At 36.2% G+C, this 23,052-nt stretch overlaps 1 protein-coding gene across 1 annotated transcript in view; it reads right to left on the bottom strand.

The window, feature by feature from the left end:
- Nucleotides 1-1,392: 1,392 nt before the first annotated feature.
- The window catches only part of phf19 (PHD finger protein 19), a 71,301-nt gene continuing 49,641 nt past the window's right edge, over nucleotides 1,393-23,052 (bottom strand). The window contains exons 14-15 of the mRNA XM_056463981.1: nucleotides 20,865-20,960; nucleotides 1,393-3,973 (exon numbers count right to left, since the gene is read on the bottom strand). Of these exons, the coding sequence (XP_056319956.1) occupies nucleotides 3,640-3,973; nucleotides 20,865-20,960 (430 nt within the window). The 3' untranslated portion in view covers nucleotides 1,393-3,639. The remainder of the gene's footprint in view (nucleotides 3,974-20,864; nucleotides 20,961-23,052) is intronic.

The raw sequence follows: 23,052 nt of genomic DNA, 5'->3' as shown, positions 1-23,052 counted from the left end.
TGGAAAGAGTACTGAAAAATCATACTCAAGTAAAAGTACCCTTACTTGCCAAAAAATGTAGTGCACGTACAATAAAAGTATCTGTTGTAAATATTACTCAAAGTAGGAGTAAAAAGTAGACCTTTCAAAAGTACGCTGTTAAAAGCTGATGCATTTGCTTGTAATTTGTGCATGTGTGTGTAAACGTAACATTCTGTAGTTCATCTAGTTATTGGCCAGCAGGCACACATCGTCATAAGATGTTAATATTAGGTTAGATTTAAGGTTGTGATGTCAGGTGACCAAAATTCAACATCTATCCAGCGTCCAAGGACATCAATAATGACATCAAATGACGTTGATATTTGGTTGATTTTAGGTTGTGTTAGAAAGTGACCGAAATCCAACTTTGAGCCAACATCTTAAACCAACATCATATTGACGTCGAATGCTGACATTTATTCATCAGGAATGGCAAACAAAACCCAACGTCTGATAGAGGTAATGTCCACACAACGTCAAGCTGCAACATCATTGGACGTTGATATTTGGTTGATGTTAGGTTGGACATTGTACATTGATGTTGAGGTCTGACATCAACCCGATTTTCATTTTCAAACAAAATGCAACGTTCCCATGACGTTTAGTGTACAATGTCAATCTGACGTCTTGTGCCTGCTGGGTGTTTAAGCCCATTTCAGTCATCATCCAGTAAACATCCGACATCTTTTCATAAGTGACATGCATCTAAACAGTCTCTGGGTCAATGCGTGTAAAGATTTTGAACATTATCTTGGACAATTTTAATGATTCCAGTTTGCTGCAATTATAAATCACACGTCTTGAGGTAGTCCATTATGATATGATTTACCTTCTATGCGCCATTTTATTGGACAGGAATCACAGGACTGATTGTTCTAAACCTCTTAGACAAGAAAAAATAAAGTAGTGATTGCAGGTTGAAGGACAGTAGTAGAGTAAAAGTACAAACTGCATTAAAAAATGTACTTAAGGGAAAGTAAAAGTACACATTTTTAAAACGACTTAGTAAATTACACTTCCTGAGAAAAACTACTTAATTACAGTAATTTGAGTATTTATAATTAGTTACTTTACACCACTGCTGATTGGTTGAAACCAGCTATTATTATTATTACAACTAATGTAAACAAACCGAAGGCTCATCTTATGAATATTAAATAAGTTACCAAAAACGTCCACTTTATGTAATTAATATACAAGTTTAACCTCAAGATATGCATATATGGGTTAATACACATATTTAAATTTTTTAGCATACAGTCATGGAATTTTATGCTCATTCAAACCCCAGAGACAAATAAAAAATATATAATCATGATTACAAATAATACAAAAATCTCAACACGTGTAAATGTAGATAGACAAGACAGCTTTAAAGTATTCCTGACAAACTGTTTTAATGGTCTGCAACAGGAATGAATGAATAATGACACATGTAAGTTTGCACATTTAACATGTTTGAACATTGTTACACAAAACAAACATGTTTAGAAGGTATGGTTTTGAGTGTGATGTGTAGAAACAGTCATAAAAGCATTCAAAACTAATTCATTTTAATCTTATACAAATACTATAGCTTGTTTCTCTTTTGAACTTTGTTAAACTTGTAACCAAAATATAAAACTCCTCTTGAAATGTGACCAAGCTGACAAACAAAATGTGATCAATACAACAAAAATTGTATTTTGTTAACAAAACAGTCGCAATTTCCATTCAGTTTCACAAATGCTTTTTCCATTGGGCAAATGTTATAAAAGTAAAAAGTAAATCTTAGAAATATCTTTGTATACATTTTTTCCCTTTAAAATCAATTAGAAAATATAGGTCAATTTATCCAATAATAGCTTGCATAGCTGATAAACAAGTTAATAGTGCAATAATAAAATGGGGCTAATCTTATATCCAATTATATACATGTAAATAATAAAGTTATATGTATAATGTTGTATACTATAAAACTAATCAAGTCAAATTACAAAATCTGACAGCTTTAAAACTTCACATAGCTTTCGAATCGTCACATAAGTGGCCATATCCACTTCCAAATCCATCTCAAATATAACAGCAATCTTTGGAGATCTTGTATGAAAACATAAATTTGACGGTCATCTGTGGGCAAATGTTGAAAAGAGCCTAAAATCTATTGCAAATGAAACGCAAATGATCACTTTGCACGTTTAGTTTCCTTTTGCTTATCCAATCTGAACATACAAAAGCATATAAAATAGAAAACAATCTTCTCAAAACAATATTTGCATCACTTTGGTTATATAACCACCTAGAACAAATTCAAAAATGATGGTGGAAGAGGACAAACGAAAGTGCTGACTAATTCTTTTAACATGGCTAAAAAGTACCGCTGTATTGTTAATCTTAACAAAATGTGTACAAATCGCTATAAATATTCCTGCTCCCGAAATACTGAATGAAATAACAAATTACTTTAAGTAAACTACTTTCGAAGATAAGTGCTCAATGATTCTTTAAAAGAATAGTTCACCCAAAATTCATAATTACTTCATACAAACAAATTGAGAGTTATATTAAACAGTACCCTGCCTCTTTCAAGCTTTATAATGGAAGTGAATGGTGCCCGTGTTTTTGAACCTACAAAAAGCAGCATTCATCCCTCAGTAAAATAATCCATATGATTCCAAAGTTTAAATTAACGCATCCTCAAATGAATCAATAGATTCTTGACATATAAACACATATTTAAAGCCTTATTATGATTGCCGTTCACAAGAAAGTTACAATGTATGACAAAGAAAAAGCTAGAGCACATATATTAGAGCAAATCAAAACAGTTATCAGGGATTAAAAGTCTAAAATGAAAAGTTTGAAAGAAAAGTTTGACGTATAGGATCAGAATATAAAACTTTTTGCTCAGCCAACTTAGTCTGAATCCTATTTTCGTATACTGTAACTCGACTTGAATGTGTATACAGCAGTTGTTGTAGTTTATATAGTTTTGATTGTACTGTGGGCATTTTTCAGAAGGTATTTAATAACTCATATTACTTGTATGGAATACTTTTATGATGGATGAATGTGGTTTTTGGAGCTTTAAAAATCCGGGCAGAATTCACTTTCATTATAAATCTGTGAAGAGCCAGGATGTGATTCAGCATCAGTTTGTGTTTGTTTAAAACAAAAAGGCCATATGTAATTTATGAAAACGTTTCATTTTCATGGTGAACTATTCCTTTAAACTCAAAACTTAATGATATGAACTTTGAAATCCTGGAATTCATGGGGGTGAACTCTCTTTATATCTGAAAACTAATAAAATGACTTCATATTGAATAATACTGTCCATTGTGTCCTACCTAATAATGAAACCAGCTGTCATACTGCGTACGGTTAGTATTTGTTACTACACTGAATCCGGTTTGTGATGTTTAAAGTGCCCTAAAAGGACACTGACTTCAAGAAAAACTGATTTTACCATCGCAGATGAGATAAACGCATATATTAAAAAAAAATACTACATGTAGTTTGTGGAAAATGACGTAAACAAAACTAGAACTCTGAACTATGACTTTGAGAAAAAGCAATGCAAGTATAATCACTATGTGTGACGCGGCCCATCTGCTCCACACCTCCGTTCTGTGACATTTAGTAAGGTGTAGTTCCTTCCCACTCCACCAAATACTGCACCTTTCCTTCAGGTGTGATCCTGCGAGCCAGAACCTGATACTTCTCTCCGCAGGTGAGCCGACCGGCCGCTCCGAAATAACTGGTGATGGAAGACTTGAGGTGCGACAGCGAAGAGTCATCCTCGCTGATGCTCTCAAACGTGTGGCTGTCGATGCCGTTTTCCATCAGGACATTTCGCTCCACTCCAGGCATGTTGATGGGGCTTGGCTCTCGCTCCACCAGCTCTCGTTTTGTGGCCAGTAAAGTGTAGTTAGAGGTGGGCAATTTTCTCTTCCGACTGCCCACATTTTTCCTGGAAAAGAATTCAAAAAGAATGAGAACCTGGACCTCTCAGAAGAAAAAAAGAAGATGTAAATGTTTTAGATGCATTAATTAAGCAATCAATTTGCAATAGGAGCAGGTATGTGATCAGTCGAGGACAAAAATGAAGGAAGACGAGCCTGGCCCCCTTCAAAAAATAAAAAAAATTAAATACCTACTTACTCCCAGGGCCATTTTATATCGAAGTTGATATTTAGCCGCATCATGTTGGTGTTTTGTAACATCTAATTTTTACGAGGTGGGTCGTTAGCTCAACGCTCAACCCCCAACCTGGAGGACCAGGACATACACTAGGGACAATTTAGCTTACCTAATTCACCTATAGCTCAAGTCTTTGTGAGGTAAACCCACACGAACACTGGGAGAACATGCAAACTCCACACAGAAATGTCAACTGACCTAGCCAGGGCTCGTACCAGCGACCTTCTTGCTGTGAGGTAACTGCGCTAACCCCTGCGCCACAGTTTGCGCAGTTTGCCCTGATTGAAACTGATTTTGGCCACACAATTTATGTTCGTATTTTTTGTTTTAGCAGTTTAAATGTTTAGCAGTTTAATAGTCACCTAAGTAATCAAATAGGTTTATACTTTGTACTTTCCCTGTGTGTTGGGACAGATCCACACACCGCCACTGGATGGCAGCACTAACTCAGTTATTGCTCTTGCGTCAGCATAAAGCCACAGAATATAAAGTATCCTGTAGTTTAGTAGACTGTATTCTAGTCAATGATTGAAACTGTTTTAAGCCTTAAATCGTTTAAAGGCCTTAAAATATTAAGTCCAACTGAGTAGCATAATGGGGTCAGGAATGGGCAAAAATACATTGAAATGTATTTTAAAATAAAATACCAAATACATCAATTTTAAGTGTATCAAAATAAACTACAAAACACAACAGCTACAAATGTATCAAATTAAAATACTGTATTTTTGTATTTCAAAAACACTACAAAATACGTTTACAAGAGAGCATGACATTTCTTTGCAAACCTTCCATCAATAGGTCTATTGGATCAATCCCTTCATCATTAAACCGAAGAAGTAAACAGTGTTTAGTATCAATAGCTTTTCTCTGCCACTTAACTCATTCAGTTTTCTGTTCTGATCTCAAGCTTAGGCAAATAACTGAGGAAGCACCAATCGTGGGCCTCATTTTTAAGATGTCATCATTTACTGTAGACTGCTTGCAAAGAATTTTACAGTATTTTCAAACTAAAAAAAAAAACAGACGCTAAAGTACTTTGATACAAAATATTAAGCCATTTTCATTGACAGTATTTGTAATTCATTTTCTTTTCAGCTTAGTCCCTTTATTAATCCGGGGTCGCCACAGCGGAATGAACTCCCAACTTATCCAGCATATGTTTTAGGCAGCGGACGCCCTTCCAGCTGCAACCCATCACTGGGAAACATCCATACACTCATTCTCACACATACACTACCAACAATTTAGCTTACCCAATTCACCTATACCGCATGTCTTTGAACTGTGGGGGAAACTGGAGCACCCGGAGAAAAGGAGAAGACAAGGAGGACATGCAAACTGCACAGAGAAATGCCAACTGGCCCAGCTGAGGCTCGAACCAGCGACCTTCTTGCTGTGAGGCGATCGTGCTACCCACTGCGCCACTGTGAAACCGGACTAATAATATTGTACCTAATTTTTTTATGGTTTATTTATTCCAGCCTAAAACTAAAAAATTCCAACAAAAAAAATTTATTTATCCAGAAGAAAAATATATAATTAGAAATACTGTGTTAATTACTACTTAGTATATTATGCTTTATATATTTATATAATATTTAATTTACAAGGTGCACAATTCTTTGTTCTGTTGAAATACAATAATTAAATAAAATACTGTGGTTTTTCTCAATGTCGTCTTTTGTGTTATCAGGCAAATTAACATAAAAATTAATTTACAAATGCATCAAAAGAATCATCCACAAGATGTCACTGTTTAACACTGAATTTTGCTTCCTAGCCATTTGTCGTCCCCTTTCCACTTGCTTCTGTGGGCGTTACAGCATTTTAAAGGTCAAACAGCAGAACTGGACTTTCAGTTTTTTTTTTTTCTTTCCCATGCTGTGAATCTTCTGGGGAGTTTCCAATCTGCATAAACCCCATAACGACCACACATTTCAGCCCAAGGGCACGTGTAACATGGGAAATCACAGCATGCAATCCGAATCCAATGCTGAGACCCTCATTTCACAATCATTACAGCTGCTAAAACGGGCCGTACAGCTAAACAGTATTAGTACATGAAAGCGGATATGTGTTTGTGAAGTGTTTGATCTTGCCCAAAACGAGGAGGCACAGTAGGGGACAGGGATCTGTCGACCCGCACAACTTTTACAGTGGAGAAAAATCTAAGTCGTGTTTATTTTCCTCCACCCTCTCTCTCTGCCTCCCTACAAATACCCTTAGGAACAGCGCAAGAATACTAATGAGTGTTCATATCCTAAAATAAAGAAGACAAACTATGGGAGAGATATCAAAGAGCGAGCGGGGCCTAGTGTTGACAAAAGTATTGAGTTTTCGATACATATCGATACTAAAAACTGCAACACTCTACATGTTCAACAGACAGGCTAAATAAAGTCAAATAAAGCTAAAATACATGTTTTTAAAACATAATCTAAAATGAAAGTAACTAATTGAGGGAGAAAATTCTTAAGGTGATTTCACACTTGGTTCAATTGCCTGGACCCAAGTTTGATTGTCCCCTCTAGCCACCTTCTCGGCTGGTTTGTGTTAACACCGTCTTTTTTCCTTCTGAACCCGGTAACCTTGTGTCATCAAGCTGATGTTTTGTGTAAAGCTGTTGCTAGGTGACGGCCACGAGAGCAAAGCGCCAAAAAGGAGACATCCACACATCATGGTCGTTCTGCTTTTACTGAACCTTTTGGTTTTGTTATCAAACCCAAAATACTGAGAGCCACTGCCGCAAAAAAAATTTAAAACGTTCAGAACATAACGCGATGTCTGCAGAAGTTGTTTTTGGAGGAGACAAGCAGACATTATCACTGTTTTCACTGGGTCAGTCCCACTTGTCACCAAGGTAGGTGATACACAGACACAAGAATGAATGTTATGAAAATTAAAGTTCGATTGCATTCAAATTAGAAGTGAACTGTACACGAGTTTGCACGAACCGTACCCCAGACCACTTCTTTCTGGTGGACTCAGGTACGGTTCACTGGTGCACACCTGAGTTTAGAAGACACATTCACACTAGCTACTGTAAATGTACCATATTTTGATGTCAAATGAACCCGGTTGCGGACCAAAAGTGCTAGTGTGAGAGCACTTCTTAATGTCCATTCAAAATCATCACTGTTAAATTTGGTGTCCCTCAGGGTTCAATTTTGAGCCCCCTACTTTGTTTATACAGTGGGGTAAATAAGTATTCAACACATCACCATTTTTCTCAGAAAACATATTTCTAAAGGTGTTCTTGACTAGAAATTTACAGCCAAAGTTGGTAACACTCAAAAAAATAAAAAATTTAATTAAATCTAATTAAATTATGCATAATAAAATGAAATGACACAAGAAAAAAGTATTAAATACATGAAGAAAGGGAGGTGTAGAAAGGCAGTGAAAGCCCAGGCAGCAGCTGAAATCTCTCAGTTGTTCTTTAGCAACCCTCTGCTCTTCGTCATTGTAAATGTATAATAGCTGCTAACATCTACATTAGCAGGAAGATGAAGATGAAACCAGGGTGGACATTTCAGCAAGACAATGATCCAAAACACAGCCAAGGAAACTCTCAAATGCTTTCAGAGAAAGAAAATCTAGCTGTAGAATGGCCCAGCCAAACACCTGACTTGAATCCAATAGAAAATACTAATTAAAGATCAGATTTGAAAGATGAGACCAACAGAGCATTGAGATTTTTACACTCTGTTGAAGTTTGTGAAAAACTCACATCTGAACAATGCATGTGACTTCATTCTCCATATGAGAGGAGTCTTTAAGCTGCCATCACCAAAAAAAGCCTTTTATATAAAGTATTAAAGACATGTCAGTAGTTCAGCACTTTTTCCTTGTGTCATTCCATTGTTATCACACGTAACTCATTTTTCAGATTACTTAAGTTCGATCAGTACATTGTGTGCAGCCAGGAGCACGGTGATCTCACCTATAATATCTTAATGTGTGTCCTAAAGACAAACAAAGGTCTCAAGGGTTCGGAACAACATAAGGCTAAGTAATTAATAACAGACTTTTCCTTTTTGGGTGAACCAATCCTTTAAGAATTGTGAAATGCATTAGAATGCTACATGGGATAATTTATTAGAATCATAGTTTCACTGGGATGTTATTTTATTTAAACTCCTTAATTATTATTATAATTTTTTTTTTCATCTGTCAAAATTTTCTCCATGCAAGTGAAATTGTGAAAAAATGGCCTGACTGGATAAGTAGTAAAAATACTTAACACTGCTTTACGTTTTAACACTTGGTTAAAATTAAGATTAGCATCAATATTGTTATTTTAATTAAGGCTGTACTATATTTTCCTGTGGTAGCGAAGGTGTTGTATTGAAGTTCAATACATCATGACAACACTAGTTTGATTATCTGGCAACCTCCAACCAGCCATCCGTTAACTGCACATTGAATGCACACAGGCCTTGGATTCCTCTGGTTATGATTTTTCAAGGCCCGCTGCAGTAGGTGACAAAAAAAAAAAAAAAGAAAGGAAAAAATGCAGACCAAATCTAAGGGATTACTAACTGAATAAGAATCCGGCCTGCGGGACATGAGACATCACTACCAAGAATGTGATGGTTTTTCTGAAGAAGTGGTGATTCAACAAAGAGAAAAAAAGAAGAAAAGCTTTACAGAGTTTTGTGAGGAAGACAAGAAGCAAAGGGCAGTACAGAAGTTTGCATATTAAGTTTTTCACCACATAAACGAAGAATCTGTCATTATTTTCCCAATACTTATTTTGAATCTCAAGTAGATGCAAATGAGATTTCAGGGCTACGGCGATGACATGTGTACAAGAACATCATTTACATTTTTACTGAACTGCTGATTTCAAGAATGTTCTACATCTGTGTCACGCTGTCAATCTGCATGTAATTAGTAAACATAAATGTAAATCTGTTATTTTCTGCTTTTAGGTTGTGACCAGGAATACATTAATAGCCAACATGGAGTCTGACGCACACATTTTTTATATTTATGCCGTTATACACTCACAGGCCACTTATTCATGACCACATGATTCCTGTCTTTTAGACCCATCAACATGTTTACCTGCAAGATTTAATTTAAAGTGTGTTTTTCTGTACGCCTTTCCTGTTCATTTAAGACACACTGAGAGACGAGTCTGGCCAAAACTACACGACATGCAAAAATCCTTGCTAATCAATAACAACACCACAGTGAAGCCTGAAACACCTGGAACAGAGTCTTTGACCTTCAGCGCTAAAAGAAAATCCAAACACTAGACCACAAACGCTGACAGCCTGACATCCAAATTTATAATTGACTGATGGCATCCTCGCTTCTGGCATGGTTTCACTGGCATGTTCAGCTGCTGTATTTAAAGGGATACTTCACCCAAAACTGAAAATCACCTCATCCTTTACTTTGCTTTATGTGGTTGTAAACCTTTTAAGAGTTTCTTTGTTCTGCAGAATACAATTGTATACAGATACAGATATTTTGCAGAATGTTCATTGCTGGGACCTATTGACTTCTATATTAAGGAAAAAAATTATGAAGTTTAGTGGGTACCAGCATTTCTCAAAATATCTTCTTTTGTGTTCAAAAGTTCAAAAGTGTTTTAAACAATTGAAGGGTGAGTAAATGATGACATAATACATTTTGGTTCATTTGTGGGTGAACTATCCATTTAAGGCTAGACAATACAGGTACACAATTTTTTTATGCCCTTGTCAGTTTTTGCTGTTTGGCCTTTTATAAAATATTTCTAATGTAAAAAAAAAAAATCTGTCTGCAGATTTCAATCACAATACATATTTTTAAAGTCAACCTTTCCTCAAAATGAATTTGTTCTTATAAATATGCATTTACATACAACATATTTACAGATTTAGAATGTATAGGAATAATTTACCTGCTAACATTCAATCCATTGCATCATTTAAGCAAACTTTACTGCCATATTTTACTTTGGACGGGTTTTTTTTGTATTTCCTGAGGATGTTGTTGTTGTTTATATGGTAAATTGATTCACTAATTTGTGCATTATTGTTTTTATTTATTTATTGAGTACTATGAATATACTATGTACTATGACTTCCCCTTTTGTTAATGTTTTTTTGTTTGTTGTTGTTTTACCGGGGTGTAATTTGTGTTTTGTTTTTGTCTTCGTGTGTTACTTTTATACACTAACTGGCCACTTTATTAGCTACACCTTAGTAATACCAGGTTGGACCTCCTTTTGCCTTCAGAACCTTTGTGACACAGATTCAACAAGGTACTAGAAATATTCCTCAGAGATTTTAGTCCATATAGACATGATAGCATCACGCAGTTGCTGCCGATTTGTCGGCTACACATCCATGATGCGAATCTCCCTTTCCACCACATCCCAAATGTGCTCTATTGGATTGAAGTCTGTTGACTGTGAAGGCCATTTGAGTACAGTGAACTCATTGTCATGTTCAAGAAACCAGTCTGAGATGATCAGCGCTTTATGACAGAGCACGTTTTCCTGCTGGAAGTAGCCATCAGAAGATGGGCACACTGTGGTCATAAAGGGATGGACATGGTCAGCAACAATACTCACGGTAGGCCGTGGCATTGACACAATGTCTGGCCATTCTCCTCTGACCTATGGCATCAATAAGACATTTGCGCCCACAGAACTGCCGCTCACTGGATATTTTGTCTTTTTCTGATTATTCTCAGTAAACCCTAGAGATGGTTGTGCGTGAAAATCACAGTAGATCAGTAGTTTCTGAAATACTCAGACTAGCATGCACCAACAACCATGCCACATTCAAAGTCACTTAAATCACCTTTCTTCACAATTCTGATGCTCGGTTTGAACTGCAGCAGATCGTCTTGATCATGTCTACATGCCTAAATGCATTGAGTTGCTGTCATGTGATTGGCTGATTAGAAATTTGCGTTAACGAGCAGTTGAACAGGTTTAGCTAATAAAGTGGCCAGTCAGTGTATGATTGCAATTACCTGTGGGACCCCCTTCAAAATGAGATGGTATATCTCAAGGGATTAATCCTAATGAATAAATACAAATTTATTCATATTTACGTTTTCAAAGAATAACCAAGAGGTGACACTTGGTTGCTGTTCCAATAGGGTATATGCGGAGCTAGTGTTGTTCCCATACTGATAAACTTCCGATGACCTGTTATTGTGAGTTTTTTTTCCCCATTTTATACGATTCCTTTTACAGCATCGATGTTGTAATGTAATTAAAATACAATCAGTTAAATAGTTGCTTGTTATTGCGACAGCAATGAGATCCAATGGACGGCCGATCACTTTCACTCCAAAACGGCGGAATTACTGGGCTGTTGCTGGGCGCTGCTGTTGCAATGGAACGTTCTATTGAGGTGATTGAGGTCACCTCTTGGTGATTCTAAGCTCTTTGACGTTATGTAGTATTTGTACATAATTATTTGTTCATAAATAACTTGCCAGATTACATTTAAACTTATTATCATTCAAAAATTGCGAAAGTTAATTTCCTTTCTGGTTGTTTGCCGCGTTTTCTGAATTATGTCGAGATAAAAAGAAATTCTCAAAATCCTATTTGTAAAAACCTCTGATAGTAATGTGTAATAGTAATAATAAAACAAGAATTTTGCACCTGACTTCATCCAACGTTTAGAATTTTATGCTGGAAATGAATGCAAATGAGTGCATATTTAAATAAGCAAAGCCTCATTTGCATATTTACATTTCCAAAAACGTACAATAAAAAAATATCAGCAATTAATCAACTAGAGATATATAGCAATGTTTTTTAACCCTATTCACCTGCAGTGAAAATAAAACCAGAGCAAACAAGTGCCCGTAACCATAAATAATCCATAATCTGACAGCATATTTCTCAGCGAGCTGTCAGAGACGGTTTACACAGCACATCAGGTGGTGATGGACGCCTGTTATTCCTCTTTAACTTGTGGGCATCAGAGTGCAGCCCCAGCAGGAGAGGTGCGAATCTACAGCGACAGCCGCGCTGCCAAACTGTCCCGCAACAGCAATATTGATTACGCTGCAGTGGAGCTGTGAAGAGGACACTTGTGGAAGAGCCAGATGATAGGCGGAGAGGGACAAACCAGAGACACAATGACAAATCTCTCAAGCTCATGTATAATAAAAAGCAGAGCGGAGAGAGGTCAACAGTGTGGTGGATTAGCTGCAGTCATTGAGGTCATTTTGGGTCAAATGTGTATAAAGGTTAAACATACTGTAGCTCTATAGAGGATAAATATGTTCATGTAAAAAAAAATTGGTGTGGTGGCTCAGTGATTAGCACTAGCACTTAGAAGGTCGCTGGTTCGGGCCCCAGCTGGATCAGTTGGCATTTCTGTGTGGAGTTTGCATGTTCTCCCCTTGTACGCGTAGGTTTCCTCTGGGTGCTCTGGTTTCCCCCACAGTCCAAAGACATGCACTATAGGTGAACTGAATAAGCTAAATTGGCCGTAGTGTATGAATGTGAGACTGTATGGATGTTTCCCAGTACTGGGTTGCAGCTGGAAGGGCATCCGCTGTGTAAAACATATGCTGGATAAGTTGGCGTTCATTCTGCTGTGGCGACCCCCTGATAAATAAAGAGACTAAGCCAAAGAAAATGAATGAATAAAAATCATAAAAGTTTCATATTTTAATTTAATTTTACATTTTCACTTATGGTTACTACCAAAATACATTTATTTATTTCATTTTAAGGTGCCATAAAAATGAAAATAAAGTTTTTTAGATGTTAGTATCAGTATTGTTAGTTTTTAGGATATTTATAAGCTAGTTTACACCAAAACAGTGACACAATTCCATTTAGGAGATATGAAACTAATATGAACATGTAAAGCTTGTAGTTTGTCACTTCCGCCTAAATCGATCAACGATTTTATTCACGTCACCAAATACTTCAGTTTCTTATCAAATCGTGACCAATCAAATCTTCTCTAGTATCTGACACGCCCCGCCCCCTTCAAGACGTTTCCCATTTGATGCGCTTGAGCTCAACCACTCTTACTGGCAGAGTGGGGATGAAGCAAAACGATATTGGCTGCTTTTTTAAATGGGATGAGCTACTCTATGTCGCACCTTCTCTTCATCAAACATAGAATTAATAAAATGCACATTTCACTTCACGGGACTTTTTTTTTTTTTACAGTTTATAGCAATTAGGACTTCTTTACATAAAGCCACTTTAAAATAATGAAACCTATTACTTTCTTTACACTTAAGGTGTTGTGTATTAGCTAGAGGTGTTAATGTGTTAAGTATTAGCTGGAGTACCCACCAGACAAACTGTATACAGTTGAAGTCAGAATTATTAGCACCCCTGAATTATTAGCCCCCGTTTATTTTTTCCCCCAATTTTTGTCTAACGCAGAGACTATTTTTTCAACTCATTTCTAATAACTGATTTATTTTATCTTTGTCATGATGACAGTAAATAATATTTGACTAGATATTTTTCAAGACACTTCAATACAGCTTAAAGTGACATTTAAAGGCTTAACTAGGTTAATTAGGTTAACTAGGCAGGTTAGGGTAATTAAGCAAGTTATTGTATAACAACGGTTTGTTCTGTGGACTATTGAAAAAATATAGCTTAAAGGGGCTAATAATTTTAACCTTAAATTGGTGCTTAAAAAATTTAAAACTGCTTTTATTCTAGCCAAAATAAAACAAATAAGACTTTTTTCAGAAGAAAAAATATTATCAGACATACTGTTAAAATTTCCTTGCTCTGTTAAACATCATTTGGGAAATATTTAAAAAAGAAAAAAACATTTAAAGGGGGGATAATAATTCTGACTTCAAGACTTCAACTGTATTTATATACATTTCGAAAATGAATATTTGCATCTATTTGTATCTATATAGTGAATATAGGCAATGTATTTTGGTGCATTTAAACAAAACAGATTTATTAAACAGATATATTTATTAAAATAATATTTTAGTCACCAAACAAATTTAGAAATTGAAAGATAAAACAATTAAATTCAAGCAAAAAATTGCAAAAATAATTACAACCTTTAAAATGTCAACTCAATTTTTTATTGTTATTGCTTCTCTTGATTTTTCCTATTTTTTAAAGTGTGTATTTAATATTTTTCTATAACATACAAATTCGGCTGTACTAGTTTTTGGACCATTATCGTAAGTTATTGTGTTAGATATTATAATATTGCATAGCTTCCTATTACAAATATGAATTTAAAAGATAGATTTGTGAGGGGTGTACTTATATATGCTGAGCACTGTATATATCTATACACACACACATTCATCCAGACCGATCCCTTCATGCTTTGTGCCAGTTCAAACTGATATCAATCTGGGCACTGACACACACACACACACACACACACACACACACACACACGCACACACACTGACACACACACTCACACACACACACACACACACACACACACACACACAGATCATTTATTTACACTGATTATATTAGCACTACATTCGCACTCAACCATTGCTCAGTCTTGTATTACTGTTATAGTGTGCATTACTGTGTATTTCCTTTCCCTGTCTTGTTTTTGGATTTTCGACTGTATATTGTATTATTGATCGATTGTTCGCCGCCTGCCCTGACCTTTGCCTATTTACTAGACTATTCTTGTGGATTACCTCTTTTGCTAAGGTTTTGCTCCTGATTTCACACATGCATGTAGGACCATCTTTTTCTTAATAAAGATGTGTTTGACTCTGCTGTCATCACTACGTAAGGGGACCTAATATGCATAAATCACTTTTATAAGAGGTTTAATCACAGTTGTGTGGCAACATTCTGTGAATATAACCAGCTTTTAATGGTAAAAAAAGTATTAATAGTATTTTTTATAATCACTCTTGATCAAAACACTTTGATTGACATTCTCCCTTTGTACGTGTCATCAGGGGGGAAAGTCCCGCCCATTCATGACAATCTCTGCCTCATAAGCATAGGAAGTTAGTCTTGTTTTTGAATCTGCCACTATGCTGACACATAGGCATTTGCAGCTCCGCCTTCTTTTTTAAATATGCACAATCTAATTTGAATTTAAAGCGACAGTCACTAAAATGGCACAACCAGGATCAGAGCCTAAAAGGGGCAGTTTCAAAGCATTAAAAACATTATTTATGGGGTATTTTGAACTGAAATTTCACATATACACTCTCTAGGGACATCAGAGACCTATTTTACATCTTGTAAAAATGGGCATAATAGGTACCCTTTAAATGTGATGCAAAGTTTTGTCATATTATCCTAAACTAAATTACAATTCAATAGCAATTCAACACTTGCTCTGTGCATACATGCAAAAATTATTTCATTTTACACTAAAAATAAAAATGACATGAAATGAATGACTTAATTCAACAGTTCATCAGCATTTTATAAATTGTGGTAGGACTCAATTCATATTATCATAGTTATTTTTAACCCTTTATGAATGTTTGGAAGCAGCAGAGTTATGAATGAATAGGGAGTTTTTTTTTGTTGTTGCTGTCTTCCAGGGTTTAAAAACATGTTTTCCACGTCTGCATGGTACCAGCGGGTCACCTGCTAATGGTCCTCAACTGAAAAGATCCATTAAGGTGACCTCATATGTCAAATACACGGCTTTAACTTCACTCATATGAATCATACTGTAGCAGGAGTACGGCTGATTTGCAATGGCCTGTGAAGGATTACATCACAGCAGCACTGAGCACTGAATCTACAGCCCCACGGCTAAGCAAGTTCAAATTTCAGCTGCATTAACATAAGTTTCGACTTTTTTTATTACCAACTTTTTAGTCGTTATTATTCAATGCATTCAGTTTCTTTTTAAAGGAAGAAAATCAATGTTTTAGTGCATCACGAAATGTACAGTGAATGCTAACAATGATCTCAGTGCAGATCTTACACTTCCTGCCACTGTTGCCAGATGGCTTTTTCATTAATCTTTGTTTAAAAAAAAAAACCCTAAAGCCTTCATTTTTTTACATACAAAGAGCAAAACAGCAGAACTTTTGTTAAACAACTTTGCAATTAAACTAATTCATGACTCAGAATTATCTAACCCACTCTATGATTCAGTCTCACTGGCAGGGAGCTGTTACGGCGTTAGACTGTTCATGTTAAAGAGCTCCTATTAAGCTTTTTACACTTTCAGCTTCCTTTAGTTCTAAAGAAATGCTGTTATTTGAGCATGAATAAGACCTTCGAAATAACAAAGCATAAACTCACACCAAAGGGAGTTGTGAATCTATATCAGTAAGTGCTCTTTCTGAGCTCAAACGGCTCGACTGTAGTCTTGAGTTTTCTTCCAGGAACGTAAAGTACACCTTGCAATACCTAGAATTTAAATCCTTTCTTCTCAAGGGTGCGAGGCCTAATTGAGCTGCGTTAGCAGTGTGTTGTCTTCATGTCAAAAAGACACTGGTTCACAGATCTACACATGCCATTTTTTTCCCATGTGTTTCCATTCAGAGACATTACAAACATTAGGCAGATTTGTTTGTTATATTACTTAAAAAACACCTATATTCGTATATAATTACAAGGTATATACAGGAATCAGAGAGTGAAATTCAACACCTTTTAAAGAGCCCATATTATGGGTTTTTGAAAATGCCCTTCCATGTAGTGTGTAACACAGCTCTAAGTGAAGTGAAATATCCAGCTAAGGCTTAAATCTGTAAGTGTACAGTGTTTAAAACTATTGATTCATCTATAAAAGAGTCGACTCATAGTGCTTCAAACGAGTCGTCTTGATAACGAGTCATTAGGTGTTTCGTGATGATGCAGCTACGAAACACAAGTAGTTGCACTCGCAAACCCGGGAGATTTGAAACCTGCGGCCCCGCCCACTAACAGAAAAAAAGTCACACACACACACACACACACACACACACACAGAGAGAGAGAGAGAGACCGGTGGAATGAAGTCACGCTGTGAAGATGGATTTTATTGACAGTCTAATCAAAGATGAAACATCAGCAAAATAGCATAGCCTTGAGCAGATCGAATGCTTCTGGAAATTACATGCTTAAAAAGAAGACTTCATCAGTTTGTTAAAGGAAGGATCAGTAAAGACTGTCAGAAGCAGTCAGAACATGGATCAGTGCATCATGAATCAGTTTCTTCCCCCATTTCACCAGTGTAAGTACGTGCGATTAAAACTGTTGCCTCGTTTACTCTATCTTGCACATTATGTATTTAGTTGTGTTTTGTTACTTGTAACCGCGTGTACTGTATCAGGTTAACTCTTTATATTCTCATATCGCGTGTAAAGCCACGTTGAAAATGTGACGCTTGCCGCTTTGTTTACGGATCGTCAGCTGTTGCTACACGCATGCAACGGTCAAGTTTTAAAAGGTGAGGGGTATAAATTGCACCCAGCAAGCTGAACTGCCGCTCTAGGCGTGTGTGTCGTGTCCTCGGGGAGGATTGTAATGAGTGTCGTGTGTGTGTGTGTGTGTGTGTGTGTGCGTGTGTGTGTGCGTGTGTGTGTGTGTGTGTGTGGTGATATAACTGAGCGCCGCAGATATAACTGAGAGATTCGCGGTTATACCTGAGCGCCGCCCCCTCTCTATTCTGCCGCTCTAGGTCTCCTCTATGGACGCGCCGGCCCTGTGTGTGTGTGTGCGCGCGCGCGTGTGTGTGTGTGAAAAGAGCAAGTAGTCTGCGACGGGCAAGGAGATCTCCTCGCCAGTTCTTGAACTTTTTGCTCAATAAAATAGTTAGTCGTCAGTATTTTCTAGTCCATCATCTGTATTTACATTCACCCACTGGCAGCCAAAATCCACTATGAAGCGTGTATGCACTGTGACTACTTTTATATTGCTGATTAGCAGCTGGCCATTTCACTCTGTCTGGCGCTGAAGCCTGTCAGTGTTGTCGACCAATCGCAGCAGGCTGTCATCGGTCCAATCAGCGCAGATTAGCTACGCGCTGAGGAGGGGTTTGGGAACAAATGAATCGCTGAACGATTCATATGGGAGTCGCTGGGATAATTAGGTAAAAATAAATGCAGATTATAAGACCATAAAAGTGTTGTTTGACCTTGCATGCATATTAGACTGTTGTTGGAGACCCTTACAACCTAAATATGACCCTATTTCATGTATAATATGGGCTCTTTAAGGCCTTTTTTCCATACATTTTAAGACCTCATCATCTTTCAACCAGTAAAATTGGTGACATTTTAACTTGGGTTACTTACTAAATACAAATTGTGAGAGACTTATCCTAGACCAAAACATTATTCATATACTAAATAGAAAGGCTCATCCAGCAGGTGGCGCCTATTGGAGAGCAGAACGTTGTTGCCTTGGTTACCGCAGTAAACAAAGAAGCCTGATGTCAAATCTAGCTGGGTTTTATCAATTTCATAAACTACACCACATCGCAACATTCACCCTAGATATATTCACCTTATTCCCTGCGTACGAGCCATTTGAATTTTTTTGGCTGGAAACTTCTGGTCTCATTCCTTTTTAGAGGCTCGTAATGCTGCTTTATGTTGCAAACTGATCTTTTCTTATTATATTATTCTACTTTTTATGTATAGTCAAGAAAACACTTGTTTGTAGAGCGAGCAGTGACCATTTTCTGCCGTTTATTATTTCTAGTCATTTCTCCCATAGGCAACTGAATCCTAAAACTCAACTGAAGTCCTAAAACAATCGCAAAAACGAGCGCACTTCCGCATTGTAGAATAAGGTCAATACACTAGATATCGCATAAGGACCTTGAGCATGCGTCAATAGCATCGCCACATTTGTACAGTGCACCCAGGACAAATGTCATTCAACCGCTCTTAGTCAAGACTAAAGCCAATCTGAAGATGGGGAACTTTAGCGTTGTGAACGGGGTTCATAACGAGCGAACAAAGTTTTTTACGTTTTTTAATGTTACAAACTTTTGTGCTAAACAAGTAACATTATTGATGATAATAAAGTCACTTAATGCACTGACCATAAGGCACCAAAAGTAGCACCAACTTGCACTAAATACTAGGCTTATGCTAGTTTCATTGAATAAAATAAGCAAACAATGGTAATGAAATATGACAACAAGACACTGTGGTTTTAGAAACGTGTATTATTGGCAGCTAAGTGAACGAGTTGTTCATAACGGAGATTCCTTCACAAACCTACCTAATCTATCTAATCGTTAGAATGAGAAGTTAAAGCAGGAGAGGGGGGGGGGTGTTTCAGGGCATGGATTAGATCAAATTTAACAGGGAGGGAGGATAATACATTTCCATGCACACAAACACACGCTCTTTGTCAGTAATGTCCGTGTGGTCACTTATCCATCGATGTAGAAAAAAGTGATGTAAAGTTATAATTTTCAGAATTTAAAAAATTATTTGCATACCGAGCACCGGGAAAACTCTCAATCATAGATATATGCATATATGTGTATATATGTGTATATATGTGTATATATATGCACTGCACCTTGGTCCTGCAAATACATTATTAAATATTATTATTTATACAATGATGGCCATGTTATTTTACATATGATCATGTTCAATTTCTGTACTTGAATACTGTTAGACTTGCCAGAAAATTATAAAGCACTGTTGGTTTATTTATATATGCTTGCAATTTAATATAATTTATGCAGACGCACTGCATAGAAAAAGACTTACTCATCCCAATCTATCTAAATGAATGAAATCTGTCTAAATAGAGCTATTCGATTCATCTGCTGAAATTATATTTATATCGCAATATATATTGCGGCAAAACGAAATGTCGAAATGTCATATTTTTCCAATATCATGCAGCCCTAGTATGTATGTACGTGTGTTTGTGTATATTTAGATGTAACTATCAGTCTCATCTAACATGTAAGAATGTCTTCTACTATTTAAAACAAGCCTGTAAAAACAGGGATGTTTTTTGCCACCACTGACTCTATTTAGATTCAGAATGTCACAATCTTTATTCCCAAACAATTGTCAGTGAATGTTAATTTTTCAGCAGCACATGAGATGCAAACCCTTGGTGAGTTAAAGCACCTCTTTGTGAAGCTGTGCAAATTTTGTGCATAAAAAGAGCAGTATAACACATCTGCTCTGACCCATCATCAGAAACAGAACAGAGTTTATTATAATGTAGGCACTGACACAGAGAATGGGGTATATGTCTTTCCATTACAAAATCGCCATGTTAAAGATCTGATTTCCTAAAAAATCTGTGATCTTCCCTGCCTGATAGATATATGATATAAAGTGGGTCTCAGATAGGGCAAGAAGCACTGCATCAAATTCTACTTTTTCTGGCCGTGTCTTTAAAATATGGACATTTATTTTACCCCAGTACCCCATTTATTTTACCCCGCTCGCCTGTTGCTCCTGATGGCACTAGCATTTACATGACCTTTCATTTAGTTTTAAGCTTGAACAACTAAATGAATGCTTAAGTCTATTAAACTGAATGTACTTTTAATTACATTACAACGTCGATGATGTAAAAGGAACCTAATAAAATTGAAAAGAGACACATTAACCGTTCACCGGAAGTTTATCATTGGCTGAAAAACACTAGCTGTTGGCAGATATAGAAAACTGTCCGAAGATTTTAGTGATCATTTTGCAAATACATAATGTTTTGTTGTCTTCTGTCAGAGGAAAAGAGATGGGAAGAAACTTAAAAGTACCTGAAGTCATAGGAGACACTGGTGGTAGCAGAACCAGAAGTGCTGGCTGCGTCAGTCGAGTCCTGGTCCAAACTGAACGTCTGTCCTGAGCTGGTACTGAGAAACAAGAAGAAATTGGCAACTTTGTTGTGCATTTTGTTAGGTTTAGGTATTAGGGTTTTATTTATTATTATTTTATTGTTTAAAAATAATTGTCAATAATATTATTATGAAACATTCTCATTATAGTTTTAGCTGTTTATTTGTAACTAGTATTTGTAATATTAATGAATAAACAACTGGAAAATTATATTATATTATATTATATTATATTATATTATATTATATTATATTATATTATATTATATTATATTATATTATATTATATTATATTATATTATATTATATTATATTATATTATAGGGCGACGCAGTGGCGCAGTAGGTAGTGCTGTTGCCTCACAGGAGTTTGCATGTTCTCCCTGGGTTGGCATGGGTTTCCTCTGGGTGCTCCGATTTCCCCCACAGTCCAAAGACATGTGGTACAGGTGAATTGAGAAGGCTAAGTTGTCCGTAGTGTGTGAGTGAGTGTGTATGGATGGATGATTCCCAGAGATGGGAATTCATTCCGCTGTGGTGACCCTGGATTAATAAAGGGACTAAGCCAAAAAGAAAATGAATGAATGAATGAATGAATATAATATAATATAATATAATATAATATAATATAATATAATATAATATAATATAATATAATATAATATAATATAATATAATATAATATAATATAATATAATATAATATAATATTTTTCAGATATTTATTTAATTATTTCTATGATACTCTATATATAGTATTATTTTAAATAATACTTTTTTGCCATTATTAAATATTGAAACAGGAAGCGTAGTAGTAGAGAGAGAGGGGGGGGTAGGGAAATGTCCTCGAGCCGGGATTTGAACTTGGGATGCCCGGACATGCTTCTGCACCATATGTCGGCGCGCTAACCACTAGGCTCTTGCACTGACTATAATTATTTATATTGTAATGTATATATACTACTATTCTAAAAATATATATTTTAATTTTATAGTTCTAATTCTAGTGACTATATAACCCAGGATAATTAAATAATTGAATGGAAATATCAACAATTCTAAAGCAGTACAATAAATAAATAACACTTAATTCGATAATCAAAACTTAAAAAAAAAAACTCACATAAAACAGTACACTGAAAAAAGGAGCGTTATTTCAATTTGGCTTTATGTTACTAATCTTATCTTTCTCGACTTGTTTAATCTAGCTGTACTCCAGAGGCCAAAGCAAAGGCTACTGAAGAATACAAAAGAATACAGTTGATCCGACCTGCTGCTTGCTATTCAACACATTATACAGCGCTGGGATTGTGACTATAACAGAGTTTATCAGGACTACCATTCAAAGCATGGCAGTCATTAACCACAGTTCACGGCTTTGTGTGATGAAACCCAACGTGCCCTTTTTATTATGACCGAAACCAACTCCAGATTTCTCCTTTATACTCTTCAACAATTCCTCTCAGACGGCCGATTGCACCTCTGAAAGCTTCGCGCGCCCCAATAGTGTTTCCAACTCTCTCATTATTCAGGCCTGTTTGAGAGACGATAACCTTTACAGAAAAGTATAATTAAATCGCTTCACCCAGCGTGTTGATAAAAAAATGTGGGGTTTTTCTCGTTGTGATTGGGGAAACAGTGAGAGACCTTTCTGATATTTCATAGGGAAATGGATGCAAATGAGCGCGATTATTCGAAAGCCAATAAATAGATGCTTAAGGATTCAAATCAAAGGTAATGAGGAAAGGTTAAGCGTGCCGTGATGAAAGCAGACTGAATTTGATTGAGACCTCATTATGAATATTGACGGAAAGGCGACAATTAATTTCTGGCGCTTTTTGACCACAGGTGAGAAGACTCTATCATAAAAACGAAAGGCCAGACATATCAAATGAGCCATCAGACGCCAAGCATGCAGATTTCTGTATTAGGCGTTTAATTGTTACGATGCGCCTCGAGGTTTTGATGCATTATGAAGTCACTAAAGAGGACAAGGGTGAATAATGATCTAGCAGCACAGTGTTAAACGATTGTGCAATATTATGGCTTAATTATAGATTTTGCAAAATATGTTTAAAGTGCAAAGTCTTTGGAAAACATGAGTGAAAGGAT

The sequence above is a fragment of the Danio aesculapii genome, chromosome 8, assembly GCF_903798145.1.
Source record: "Danio aesculapii chromosome 8, fDanAes4.1, whole genome shotgun sequence".
In the NCBI taxonomy this organism is placed as follows: Eukaryota; Metazoa; Chordata; class Actinopteri; order Cypriniformes; family Danionidae; genus Danio; species Danio aesculapii.
This window is presented reverse-complemented; position numbering and strand designations above follow the sequence as displayed.